The sequence below is a fragment of the Daphnia carinata genome, chromosome 8 (assembly GCF_022539665.2).
Source record: "Daphnia carinata strain CSIRO-1 chromosome 8, CSIRO_AGI_Dcar_HiC_V3, whole genome shotgun sequence".
Taxonomy (NCBI): Eukaryota; Metazoa; Arthropoda; class Branchiopoda; order Diplostraca; family Daphniidae; genus Daphnia; species Daphnia carinata.
The window spans coordinates 5,783,434-5,797,940 of NC_081338.1; the positions used below are offsets into that span (position 1 = coordinate 5,783,434).

Consider the following 14,507-nt stretch of genomic DNA (forward strand, 5'->3'; position numbering starts at 1 on the left):
CCGAAAAAGAAATAAGGAAAAAAAAAAAAAAAAAGAAAAGAAAAGATAAGGCATAAATCACCACACCCCTCTGCGTTGCAATCGGCTGACGATATAGAGACGCAAGACGGGCAGCGGGCAGAACAAAACGCCGGGCTAAAGTGGGGGCAATAAACGCGGCGACAAGGCGGCCGTTCCCTCTCCTTTTGATGCTCTTTTCTTTTTATTCCGCCGCCCGTCCATCCTTTCGCATGTGATTTGTGTATAATGTACCGACAAGCGCTTATATAAAAACATAAAAAAAAAAAAAAAAAAAAAAAAAAACAAAAAAAAGGGAAAAGAAATGACATGTATAGGGAGAAAGAGGAAGAGAGACGATTGCGGCGCTTGGATCAAGGAATCAACGTTTTGATGTTTTGCCGCTTTGGCCAGTCATTCATCATTCGCCGTTGTCTTCATATCGCATATCACATTCCCTTTTATTGATTTTTATTTTTATTTTTTTATTGATTTATTAGCCGTGTGCCGTCGTAAAGAATAATAATAATAATAAAAAAAAAACACAGACTGACCCCCGGTATGATTTGATAGCTGTGTCATTTCCATTTTTAATTGCGCACATGCCGCCAGTACGTTCCGTGCCGAATAGCCTCGCCACGTCAACACGAATAAAGAGGGGAATAATAATAATAATAAATTAAAAAAAAAATATGTTGATAGATGAGACAAGGTCGGAACCCCCCCACTAAACAAAAAAAAAAGAAGATGAGCTATTACTCATTTTTCCCGAAAGAAAAAAAAAAAAAAAAAAAAAAAGGAATAATTAATACGTGGGTATGGATGGCAAGCCAAACCAAAAAGGCAGTAGTTGTGTAAGCTGTTACAGCTGAACAACAAAAAAAAAACCCTCTCCTCCAATGTTCCAAAGAAAAGAAGAAGAAGAAAAGCATTTTTTTTTTTTTTTTCAAAAGGAAGTGATTCAATCCTCCACGACAGGCCCCCCAATGGAGAGTCCCGTCGCGCGCGGATTGGTCAGCGGTGGGTCTCATTTCTCTCAACCCCCCCCAAGAAAAAAAAAAAAAAAAAAAGAATTTTTCGTTCAAAAAAGTTAAAAAAAAAAAAAAAAAAAAAAAAAAAAAGTGCGCGGCTGTCATCATCACTCGCGCTCTGGGTGGTACTACCCCCACTACCACCAGCATTCGGTTTTTTTTTTTTTTTTTTTGTAAAAAACAAAAAAAAAAAAAAAAAAAACAAAAAAACAAAAACCACCGCAACTGTGTTCAAGAGAAGCTTTTGGAAAAACGATTCCGGATGGATTTGATGAGCGCCACCAAACGGCTGAAAACAAAAATCCCAAATTTTCTTATTTCGAATTGACGCGCAGTGTACGCATAAAAATGTAGATAACGAAAAAAAAAAAAAAAAAAAAAAAAGAAATGTTGGCTGTAAGGTAAAAAAAAAAAAAAAAAAAAAAAAAGGGATTGTAGGAGGGCACCGCATGGGGGCGCGGTTGTGCTGGGAGCGTGCGCGCGGGCGGGCCCACAGAACAGCCACCACGGACCACCCCACAACCGGAGAGGGGAGAGCAACTGAACAACCATTTTGACGAGGAGGGGCGTCAGTTGGAGTCGAGACTTGCAACTAAGCGGACGTGTGTGTGTTTTTTTTTTCCTTTTCTTCGGCAGTTGTCAGTGACATCGAACTCGTTCCGTAGTTGGGACTTTAGTTCAAGTGTTTTGTTTCAAGCGCCAGTGTTTCGATTTGCTTCGATCTACTAAGAGAGAGAGACAACGGATATGCACCAAGTGTTGGACTCGTCTTCATCAACAGCAACTCAGCAAGCGGCCAAGGAAAGCTGCAACATGTTGACCAACGGATCGAACCAATACATTCAACCGGATTATCTTTCACCTCTGCCCACCACGGTACGTTTCCCCTCTGATGCCAATTTTTGTATCACATTTGAAAACAAAAAACAAAAAAAAAATCATTATGGTCAAACATTTACAGTTGGATTCAAAGAGGAGCCCGTTGGCGTTGTTGGCTCAGACTTGCAGCCAAATCGGAGCCGATCCGACGCCTTCCACCCAATCGGCCACGACCCTACCGTCGTCGTCGTCGTCGTCATCGTCGTCGTCGTCGTCGTCCATTTCGGTGACGAAAAGTGTAGACAAAACGTCGAAAAAATCCTCGTCCGAATTGTACAGCAACGACAAGACGAGCAATCGCAAAACGCCACCCCAGTCCAGCAAGCAACACTACGCCGATCCTTACGGCCGTCACGAGACCAAAGAGTCTGAATCGAAATCGGGATTTAAAAGTCCGTCGGCATCGAAATCGTCCACCTCCCCTTCAATGAATTTGACGCAACAACAATCGCAGGACAGCAGCAAATTCATGGCCGAACAGCGAATCGCTTTGGACATGGCCATGCAACAACAGCAACAGCAGCAACAACAACAGCAGCAGCAGCAGCAGCAGCAGCAAAATCAATTGTCCAAGGATATCCAACAATCGATGATGGCCAACGCCTATCATCACAGACCTTCGCCCGTTTTCCCATCTGCCCTGTCCAGTTTGTCGGTCGGCCATCATCCGTTGAGTGCGTATCATCACCCGGGATTGGCCGGCCTAGATGCGGCCACAGCAGCCGCTTTGGGAGCGTTCAGACACCCGGCCTATTCGAGTGTGGCCCACCATTTAGGATACCCTCATCACGTGCCCGTCTCGTTGGGTCTCAGCTTGGCCAGTTATCAACAGGCGTTGAGTGCCGTCTCGTACGGCCAACGACTTCAACAACAACAACAACATAGCGCAACGAGCAAAACTGGCGATGCGAGTCTTTGTCGCGATCCTTATTGCACCGGTTGCCCAAACAGCAGCCCGTCCACAAACACCCTGGCCGTCTCATCTTCATCCTCCTCCTCCTCTTCTTCATCATCTTCTTCTTCTTCGCCCAACACGTCGCCGACGACAACAACGGCAAGTACGAGCACCTCATCAACCAGTTGCCCAGCTGGTTGCACTCAATGCGATCACGTGACGAGAACAACGTCCTCATCATCAGGAGCAGGAGGAGCAGCACCAACTCCTGGATTAGGCCTTACGAGTTCGACGGCGGCGCTATCGTCCAGCTTGTCGATGAGCACGTCGACACCGTCGACCATCGTCACGTCCACATCAGACGCCGCGTTGAGACCGTACGTGTGCAATTGGATCGCATCGGACCATTATTGCGGCAAACGATTCACGTCGTCGGACGAGCTGCTGCAACACCTGCGCACGCACACCAGTCTGTCCGTCGCGTCCCAATTGCCGCCAGCTGTCGTGGCGCCAGAGCCGTCGCTCAGCTCGCCGTCGTCCAGCTACTCGTCGCCTCACCCTCTCCCTCACCACCACCACCACCAGCAGCAGCTGCTCAATCCGTCGTTGCATCCGCACAGCGCTCATTTGTTGGCCGCCTCGGCTGCGGCTCTTCATCGAACGTACCCCACTCCGCCCCTCAGTCCCCTGTCCATGGCCCGTTATCATCCGTACAGCACGACGAGCGCCAGCAGCGCCGGTAAACATTTAAATTCGGCTGCATCGTTGCAACAACATTCGCCGCTCTCATCGTCCGTCGTTCCGCCGTCAACGCCCATCGCCCCACCGCCTCCTCACAATCCGCTTTTATCGCTACATCATCCGTACGCCGCTAGTTTAGCTGCACTGCCTGGCTATTATTCGACTCATCCTTATTCACTTTACAGCCAACGGATGTTGGCCGGTGCTGGAGTTTTACCTTGAAAATTTTGTTTGTTTGTTTGTTTGTTTTGTTTTTTTGTTTTTTTTTTGGACCTGGTGATTTTCTTTCTTTCTGATCGAGTTGTTTTAATTATCCCCCATTTTTTTTTTTTTTTCTAATATTTTTAGCGAGTTGACTTTTAAAATTTATCCTTAAAAAAAAACAAACACACACACACATTTTGTCGATACATGTATAGTTTTTTTTCTTTTCATTCTTTCAAGTGTTGAAAGAGAGAGCCCCTTTGTTTTTTTTTTGGTTCAAATCAAGGTTTTTCGTGTGTTTCAAAAATATGAAAGGAAGAAAATCAACGTCTTCTAATTGCCGATTGTAAATGACCCAACATTTAAAAAAAAAAATGATACAAGTGATGAATAAAAGCAAAAAAAAAAAAAGAGAGAAACGTCTTTTTCTTGAAGAAAAATGTAGCGCGACTGTTGTCAGTATTTCAACAGTAGCGGGTGAGACAGTTGCTACTAGACGTCGACGCCTCGTTGGCCGACTGTCGTCTACTCGTAAAAATGGCCATTCGTTTGGGCGTTGAAAGCATCGCCTTCGTCACCACGAAAAAAAAAAAAAAAAAAAAAAAAAAGTCGTCGGTTGACACATGAGCAAAAACAAAAGGCAGACAGCTGTGCCCCCACAGCCATTTCAGAAATCCAATAAAAAACGGTGCCACTAAGAGACGAGCGTCGAAAAGAGCCACTTTGAAAAAAAAAAAGAGAATTTATAAATCCTCTTTTTCTTTTTCTTGACAGATACACTGAAACCTCTCGTCGGCCAGTCCCCGCAGAGCTTCCGACACTCGAGACAACAACAAAAACAACAACAAGAAGAATAAGGCGTCTACTACTTGCGCTTTGCTCCCAATAACGGTTGACGCTAATTCTTTTGTTGCCTTGTTCAATAAATCGAACAAGACCCCAAAAGACTCGCACGACTCGAGAAAAACAACAAGATGGACGATTGTGACCCTCAGGGAGAGAGGGCGTTACGAGTGCTTGGTAATAATTCTGTCTTGTAAATAACGGCATGCAACCTTTTTTTTTTTCGGGGTTCCATCGAGGGGTGGGTGCGAGTTTCGTGAAAAAAAAAAAAACACAAAAAAACTGGGAGGCTTTCGACCACAGGAGCGTACACCCCCCCCCCCCTCTCTCTCTCTCTCTCTCTCCAACAGACAGAGCAAACGATCATAAGTCATGGCTTTCTTGACAGCTCGGCTGGAAGACAGCCGAGAGCTATATTATCCATACAAGAGCATTAGGATACACACACACACACACACACACACACACACACACACACACACACACACACACACACACACACACACACACACACACACACACACACACACACACACACACACACACACACACACACACAAGGCCGGCAAAAACAGACGCTTCTTCTTCTTCTTCTTCTTTTAACTTTTCTTTCACTTGCGCGCCCACTTCTTTTTCAACACCACCAAAAAGGCCAATGTTGTTGCACAGCTTTCAATGTTTAAGCTGCCTAGCCCCAAGAGTGATGCATCCATCCTCCTACTCCTACCCCCTACCAAGATTCATCGCTTTTCTTCCGCTTACTTATCGCTTTCCCCCATCGCGTTCTGCTTTTTTCACGCATCGTCTCACCGCTTTTTTTTTTTTTCTTTTTAAATAAACGGAAACGATTCAACCCTTTTTAACTGATTATTAGCCAAAATCAATGCCGCATTGCATTTCCACTACGTACCAAGTGAAATTCAATTGTTTTGTTTTTTTTTTAAGCATCCGGCTTCAACACGTCCAGATGGTAAAAAGACATTTGAATACGATGCATATTCAAATTAAAGAGAAGACAAAAAAAAAAAAAAAAAAAAAGAGACGGCGGACTACACACGTGTGTGCTGAATTGATATCTTACGTTTGCGTAGGAGGAACAAAAAAAAAAAAAAAAAAAAAAAAGAAAGAAAAGGTGTTGGTTTCAGCAGCTGTGAACCACGCCCTTGTGTACGTACGCGTGTCGGCACGTTGTGTCAATAGTTGGGACATTTGGAAAAGAGAACAAGGACAAAACTGGAATCTTTATCCAAATCAAAATGGGGGGGGGAAACTAATATTTCCAGTGTTCCGAGTCAATGATTTATTCTTTTACAAGGAGGCCAGCTGTCAAGTTACAGAGATATGCTTTTCAATCATATCATCACCCCCCCCCCTCCTCTCCAAGAAAACCCACCTCCCTCGTAGCACAGTCCTCCTACTGTATGACATCCAACACGGCCCGGATCATGGATCGCCATTATCTTTTTTTTTTTTTTTTTTCCCAACATCTCAAATGACGCACCTGGCGACACGACAAAGTCCTTTTATTTTCATTTTTTTTTTTTTTTTCGTTTCCGCGTCCTCGTTGACAAGAGAAAATAAAAGTTGTTTTCCCCGTAAGAGAAATGTGTCAACTCGTCGTGCCCAGCAGTAAAAAAAAAAAACGAAGGAAAAAAAATCAATGGAGACGATTGTCAAAACATGCGACGACGGCCATCAGCCAACAAAAGGAAATGGTTAGAGGAGATGAAAGTGGAAACAGCCGTCGCTACAATAATAACCGTAAAAATAGTTTTTATTTTTCAAAGAGAGACTGAGAAAAGATGGGGCCAGTCGTATAATAAATTGCCATTCTACACGCGCGTTATTGCAACACTAGAAAAAAAAAAAAAGAAAAAGAGCCTATAGGTTAAAAAGCGTTTGATGGGTCTCTTGTGTGTGCCGGGCAAAAGTAACGCTCCGCTTTTTTTTTTTGTTTTTTTTTGTTTTGTTTTTAATGGCCGCCTGGGTGTTTTTACTGGGAGAAACGCGTCTCAAATGAATTTAGGGTTTTTAATTGTCGTTGAAACCACCAAAATTCATTAAGACTTTGTTTACACTACGAACGGATAATCAAAAGCGTAGGGGGGGGTTAAGCAAACGCCTGCAGTGCACGCGTCGTAAACTACACCGGACGGGAATTTGTTTACACCTTCCCGACTGTCTTTTATAGCCCCCGACGCATCTTCAACTACAATCAAAGAAAAAGGCGATATCGAGCGTGATATGATGCGAGTGAATGAAAAAAAAAAAAAGAAAAAAGAAAAAAAGAAAGGGCGCGAAAATGCAAAAAGATTTGATTTCAACGGTTGTCGCTTGACAACCCCAAGATAAAAATGGGCAACCCCCTTTGGCAGTCGTCGTCGAAAGTAAAAAGTAAAAAGGAGAAAAAAAAAGGGAGAAGTTTATGAGCTCGTAACTGTCAGCGCGCACGCCAGCAATGTAGGGGCCAAGAGCTCGTCCTTTTTTATCGTTTCTTTTCTATATAGATGGTCCGTCTGTGTGTGTATATATATATATATACAGCAAGAAGAAGAAGAAGAAGAAGAAGAACCTCCTGGCGACCGTGCGTGGCAAAGAGTTATTTGATGTTACACCACAACCCCAGCGGCGACAGATGGAGCGGCCATTGCGAGCCAAAGCAACTGCTGCTTCAGGCAAACGGGCCACGACACAATTTACAACCACCACTGGGCTCCTTTAGCTGCGCGCATCCATTTAACCAAAGAAAAAAAAAACGCGCCGCTATTTCCATTCTGCCGCCTTCTCTACTTAAGCTCCTAACGCGAGTTACGACCTCCCTCCTCTTTCTAACCGTAAAGATTTTCTTCTTCTTCTTCTTCTTCCACGAGCAGCAGAAAAAGGAAAAATTTATTGAGCTCGACGAAGAACATTGCCTGCGACAAGACCAACGCACGCGTCTCACTTTTGCTTCTGTTTGCTTGGCTAAAGCTCATCCGCAAAAGAGGCAACATTAGAAAACGAGAGAAAACGAGAGAAAACGAGAGAAAAAAAAAATATATATATATATAAAACCGTGAAAACGAACATTCATCAGCTGGAGGCAAAGCTTGTCTTTATTCGGCCAACATTTCTTTCTTCTTTAAAAAAAAAAGAAAAAAATCTATTAACGCAAATGTTTAAACGTGTAGAGGACATCATTAAACACGGCAAATCTCTTCTTTCAAAACAGAAATTGGGGCACACCTGTCTTTTCAATGTCTTTCAAATAAAAAGCGAGGCGGTTCGTAACGGAGCTTTTAAACAAAAACAATAGAACAATCTTTGGAAAGAATCCATTGGCGGCAGATGAAAAAGATTATCTGTCAATTTACTGGTGAAACGAAATGTTTTGCTAAAAGGGCGACAGTGAAGAGAAAGGCGCGTGTCGTTTTTACTATTTTCGCTTCGAAAAAAAAAACAAAACTGTGTAAATCGTTTCCTACTGCCATCATGTGGCGTTGAAGCTGCACCCAATGGCGGCATTTCCCCCCCTCCTTCTTGTTTAATAAAAAAAAAAAAAAGAAGCCTTTTTCGCTGCCGCCGCCCTGTCAAGAGTGAATAACCAGGCGAGAAATAGCCGGTCATCAATTCGTACAAGTAAAAAGAAAAAGAAAAATGGGGGGAAAAAAGATATAAAGAACCTCTCTCTCTCTCTCTCTCTCTCTCTCTCTCTCTCTCTTTTTATTTATTTTTTTTTTTTTTTACTAGTCCATGTGTGTGTGTGTGTGTGTGGTTTATGTATATAGACGGAAAAAGAGCCCCCAGCCGGCCGGCACTTTATGGTTTTTTACCATCTCCCGACACATCGAAAATCCTCTTCTCGGAACGCCTTTCCGCCACATCGTTGTGAGAAGAGCGGCAAACGACAAGACATTGGACATGTACACTATAGAGTTTAAGAGTTAAGAGTATGAGAAGTGCTAGTCGTATCTAGTGGCTAGTCATAAAAAGTAAAGAAGAAGGGAGAGCAACATGCCCCTCCAGAGATGCATTGCGTTTGAGTGCAAAGCGGCTTCTGGATTGTCTGACTTTTTTCTACAAGAGTGCGTGTCTATTCTTGTCGCTTCACGCCGAAAACAACTTTTTTTTTCATTTAGAAACATTGCCTTCACAAAAGACGCTGTCCGCTTTCAAAAAAAACTGACGTTGTACACGACGCGTAATGACGACGCCAATGAAAAAAACAAAAAAAAACATCAATTTGTCTTGGTCAGATTTCGAATGATTTTTGCGCGTGCTCTCCAAAAGAGAACAGTTGCACGTTTTTGTAGGCGTGTCATTTTCTTTTCATCGTGTCCTATCCAAAAGATAACAATCAAACGAGAATAAAAAGGAGGGACGCGCTTAACAATAAAAGAGACCACAATTTGAAAAGATGCCGCCCGTCATCGACACAAGACCCGCCACCAAGAAAATGTTTTCATCTTTTGTGTATGCCATATAAAAAAAAAAAAAAAAAAAAAAAGGAAAGAAATGGTTGATCTCGGCGAAGAAAGGCGGCAACAGACAACGTTTTGGCCGTTCGCGAGTCACGCGGCTGAAACCTGTCATGACTCTTCAACATTTTTTTTTTTTTACAGACCCTTTTTTAACGCCTCGTCATGCCCTCACAGCCGGCCTCCTAAAGTATAAAGAGCTTCTTGTTCTCTTTTCTTTTGCCTCTCTCTGTTGTCTGTTACACATCAAATGATTGCGCGATACAACGACACGATCAAGGTGGTCTCTTTTGACGTCACGTGACAAGTCGAGGAATTGGGGGAAAAAAAAAAAAAAAAAAAAAAAGATGATACGTTTCTTGTTTGGGAAAGACCGCCCAGCTACAAAAACATTTTCGATGACCGATTAAAAAAAAAATAATAATAATTCAGCGTGTCGCTCTCAGTCACAAGCGATGATTCTTCCGGCCTTTTTGTTGATCAAGTACGAGCAGCTGGGACGACTACGAAATATTTAGGGCTGTGCGAATACTGGAAAAGGCAATCAAGACGTTGGTTCAACTCAATGGGCGCAATCCGAAAAGAAAATTGAATCTGAATGGCTAGAGGGGGCTGCGGCGGATACGAGAGTAAGGGAATCTGTCATGATTCATCATTCCCTTGCAGCACACACACACACAAGTGCCGCCTGCCCTGTTCGCTTATTTTACGCCGCCACAACATACGGGAAAAATTAAAAAAAAAAAAAAAAAAAATAATATCCGGCTAGAGAAGGTCGAGCTGTGGGGGCAGTAGCTCTCTACTCAACCGGGCAAAGCATTCCACGCGATAAGAGCAACAACAACAACAACAACAACAACAAAACAAAAAAATCATGAATGTGATGCAATAAAAAAATATGTCGACTATTCCGAATAGTATAACAACATGTCAAATATCTTATCATATTATTCGGGATATTTTAACAAACACGACACTGTCCGTCTCAGCGTCCGTTTGTTTTTGCTGACATCTCATATTAAAGAAACCAAACAAAAGTAATCTGGTTCGAGCTGGTTAAAAACGAAATGTGGATTCGTGTTCGAGTAAGAGATGGCGCATAAATGTGTGTAGCTGGCTGCTATAAATATAATAGACGGACATGTCTCATAAATCTTGGAATTGTTCCACAATTCAACGCCGCCGCCATTGCTCGAGCCGCCCACCCTCCAGCGACCCTCAACAAGTCCGTCGTTATCAGCCCAGCGCGATCTGTTTGACGCTTGCCGACTTTTCATTTTTTTTTTTTTTCTTTTTTTTTTTTTTCCTTTCTCAAGTAGAGCATTTTTGACAAGTTTTCTTCTTTAAAAAGGAAAGAAAAAAAACGGATGTGTGTGAGCAGGCGCGAGCCATCCATTTCGTTGTCGCCATTCTTTATTTTTCACCAATAAAAAACAAGCGCCGACACATAAATTTCGTTTACAAACACAGAAGGCTCGGTCGTTGGCGCTGTCGTAAAAATATAAAGAATTGAAAACGAAAAAGAAACACTGCGCATTCAATAAAATGTTTTAGCGCGGCATTTTGATGTGCTCGCGTCAACAAATGTTTTGCGAAAAAAAAAAAAAAAAATCAAATGTTTCTTCTGGTCAATCAAATGAGAAATGGGCAAGATAGGCGAGTTTGAAAATGGAAAAAAAGAAAAGGGGGGGAATTTGTTGTTGGCCGTGTTCCTTTTTGTAGCGCAGTTCGAAAAACAAGAAAAGCGTTTGGCGAACTAGAAATATCCAACAGAAACAGCAGGAAACCATACATCATTGTTGGAAAAACAATGCCAGTCCTTCATTTCCAAGCGCCTTTCCCCCTTCGTCATTGCCTGTCAAGGCAATAAAAACAAAACACGAACAAAAAGAAAGAAAAACTCAAGGATTTATAGGCACTCGCCTTGTTTGCGTATTTTGCCATCCGCCTTGAGCCAGAGACATCTAGCGGAGGAGACAATCGATCCATCTTTTTCAACTTTTTTTCTAAACGTGAATAATCGACAGTTTCGTGAGGGAAGGAAAAAAAAAAAAAAAAAAAAAAGTTTTGCAAGAAGGACGATCGACAGCCGAGACAAGACGGGACAGATTGAGCTGCTGCTGCTGCTGCTGCTGCTGCTGCTGGGATTCTTTTTTTGTTGTTGTTGCTGTTCCCCCTACCGGAGGGATGGCATCCGACAGAGGAAAACTGATGATGGCACATTATTATGCGCAGCAGCACTCTTGGCTTATGCACAGAAAGATAACATAACAACAAGAAGAAAAAAAAAAAAAAGGTGTATTTTTCTTGGCTCCATTGTCCGCCCCATCCATTTTCGAATGAAACAACAGGTAGAGTGGAAAGCCGCCATGCCGCCCTTTTCCCTCTCTGCTTTTATAGACAAGAACGACGGACAGGCAAAAGGGCAAGCACAAGACAGCCAAAGAGAAAGAAAAGAGATTCGTCTCTTGTGCCATAAGAGAAGGGAGGAAAAAAAAAAACAAAAAACAGTCAAGAGTTTCGTCGGCTGCTGCTGTGCGCCACTTGAGAAATGTGTGCGCCGGCCCAAACGATGAATGATACACTCTCTCTCTCTCTCTCTCTCTCTCTCTCCAAAGTCGATTGATGTACGCACACACGGACACAACGCTACTGTATTACTAATGAAGGGCCTGCTGCTTCAGCCGACTTGTGCGCAAACGCTTGTAGCTTTTTATAGACGTGACCCGTCTCGTTTGCTGCCCATTTCTAGCGGCTACGCCCGTCTCCTACGTTCTAATTTATCGCTCGCTGCTGTTTCTTTTTCCAACCATGGCCCTACAGTTTATTAGATGCTCTCTCGCAGCAAACCCACACGCAAGAAAACTTTATTGAACTTTGTCGTGTCTGAATTTCCCTTTTTCTCGAACGAGAAAAAAAAAAAAAAAAAAAAAAAAAAAAAAAAAAAAGATAATACAAAAGAGATCCATCTTGAAAGGAAAAAAGAAGGCGGGAGGGAAGCCGGTGAATACAACAAGATGGAAAGGCCGCCCAGGCAGTACAGCAGCTATCCATCCGATTCTGACAAGTATTAATGAGTGCAGCACGAGAGAATCTGTTCGCTCCATCAGCTGATTTCAGTCGAAAGGAGAAGGGAAAAAAAACAAAAAAAACAGCAGCAGCAAGTCAAAAGATACAACAAGTCTATACGCATAACAGATAGGACATGAAAACAGGAACGAGACAGCAACCCCGACTGCAATACAAAAAATTCTCTACAATGAAGCAAAAGTCGTGGACAAAGAGAAAACAGTTTCCCTCCTTTTCGAAATGAAAAAAGCGGCAGAAAACAAGAAAGACGGATAGACGGGCCATCCGTCTTCTTGAGCGATGAGACATTGGCGCAAAAACTTTTTGCCCCTGCCAGTCGGCATTTTGTACGCGCATCAAGACGCGCAAACACAAGAAATTGGATGGAAGGTAACTCTTATTTATCTACGACTTTACAACTTCAACTTTTTCCCTCAATGCTTCACTGTCTCCCCCTTTTTTTGTTTTTTTTTTATAGCATCGCATTGCAGACGGATTGCAGACGGACTGCAGAAGCGCATTGTTGCCAGACACGCCCCAACAATCCAACGTTTACATGGCCAACAACAAAATGGCCGAATGGTCACCGATTCCCTTTATCCAATAAAAAAAAAAAAACTTGTGGTCGACGACAACTTGAACTTTCAAGTCTCTTGCCAACAACACACAAAAAAAAAAGGAACAACATTTTCATGGTATAATGAACTGTTAGCGACTGACAGGCCGCGTGGGGATCTTGCCCGTCCGCTTTTTTTTTTTGTCCCCCCCCCTCAAAATGTCAGCTCAAGTTTTCCCTTTGACTTGTCACCAAACAATAATTTAAAGAAAAAAGGGGGCAAAAAAACGATTTCAATCCACAAGAATTTTTTTTTTTTCCCGACTTTCTAGTCCTGTCATTGTCACGTAGAGTTGAAAGATTATGCCACTGTCAATTAACATGAGAGGTCTGAAAAAAAACAAAAGGATTCGAGACAAGTTTTTCATTCGGCAAATTTGAAAGCTCGAAATGTTGATTATCCAACACCCAACGAAAAAACAAAAACAAAAAAGAAACACGCATCATTGAAAAGAGCTGACCAATTAATATTCACAAGTTTGTTTCACGTCAAACGTGTTTCTTTTGTCAATTTAAAATATAAAAAAAAAGGAAAAACATTTCATTATTCAACTCTCCCACCCGCCATCCCCTCCTTCAAACGTGAATGACTTGCTCGCGCTCCAATTTCCCTGACAGCTCTTGATATCAAAGAAACGTCCAACCTTCAACATGTCAAGACGCATAGCAATCAGATCTGTCCGCCCCTGACACGCAACTGCCATCGCCCAGCAGCCCCGAATAAAAAAAAAAATAAAAAAATAAAATTGACAGGTTTAAAAAAAAAAAAAAAAAAAAAAAAAAAAAAAAAGGGAAAATCGGGCTAGACGCAAAGTCTTGTGAAAGCGCACGAAACAATATTTTTGTAGAGGTCAATACGAAGGATACGACTAGATGGCCATCACATCACTCAAAGCGTTTCGGCTTGACATCACAAATCACACACACAGAAAAGAAAATGGACACGAGGGGAGGAGAGTTGGCCGTCACTCATGTCTCTTCAGCATAGGAGAACTAAACAAATAAAAATGACAACTACCACCGTGACGTGAAGCTCATTCAAAAAGGCACATTTTCTGTCAGGGTTTCATCGCACGAGTCTATTTTGACGCGCTCATTGCCGACAGCTCAACGTCATCCCGTTACTAGACGCGGAACACGATGATGAGACCCGAGTCCAATTCGACAAGGCCAATTTTCGATTCAAAAATAAATTTTTTTTTTTTTTTTTTAAGACAAGTGAGCGTAGTTCCACAAATTGTTCAATAGATGCCGTCACAAATCGCCACAATTATCGTGCAAGGGAAATTCGTTTCCAAAAGAGAATCAAAGTGCAAATGAAAGATAATCTTTTAAAAATAAAGCTCATCGACCAACACCTGTCTGTCTACCCTTCATCCTTTTTCACTTCCTTAATAGATTAGAAACACTGGTGACGTGATAAATGAGGCGTAGTCTCAAGCCAACGGGCCGCAAAATAAAATGAAATCTTTCAAGAGTTTTCTTTCGAAAAACAGCGTCAGTCACGTCGTTGGAACGAGTGAGAAAAGACACGACGTTAATGTTCCAAAACAAGACAAAAAAAAAAAAGAAAAAAAAGAAAAGAAATTCAAGGAAATGGGTACGTGGAAATGGCACGAGACCGTTTCCATAATACAATAATCACTAATCAACGTTAGTTAACGATTTGGCTCCTCTATACACATGCACGTATTTACGCAGCCACGTCAGTGGAAAGACAATCTACTCTTTATACGACTGGCATTTCAGAAACAAGAAAACGAGACAACAGCTGT

At 42.4% G+C, this 14,507-nt stretch overlaps 2 protein-coding genes across 3 annotated transcripts in view; one reads left to right on the forward strand and one right to left on the reverse strand.

The window, feature by feature from the left end:
• Positions 1-14,507, reverse strand: part of LOC130700110 (zinc finger protein 503-like) — a 34,818-nt gene that overhangs the window by 15,604 nt on the left and 4,707 nt on the right. The gene's annotated exons all lie outside the window — the stretch shown is intronic.
• LOC130700115 (zinc finger protein Noc-like) lies at positions 1,602-12,992 on the forward strand. 2 transcript variants are annotated; one of them, XM_059496647.1, is made up of 3 exons: positions 1,602-1,904; positions 1,990-3,780; positions 12,978-12,992. In XM_059496647.1, exons 1-2 carry the CDS (start codon positions 1,776-1,778, stop codon positions 3,763-3,765), a joined length of 1,905 nt encoding a protein of 634 aa, XP_059352630.1. In that variant the 5' UTR covers positions 1,602-1,775; the 3' UTR covers positions 3,766-3,780; positions 12,978-12,992. The 2 variants fall into 2 exon arrangements, with proteins under 2 accessions (XP_059352630.1, XP_057378107.1); XM_057522124.2 differs by lacking the exon at positions 12,978-12,992 and having other exon boundaries at positions 1,990-4,128.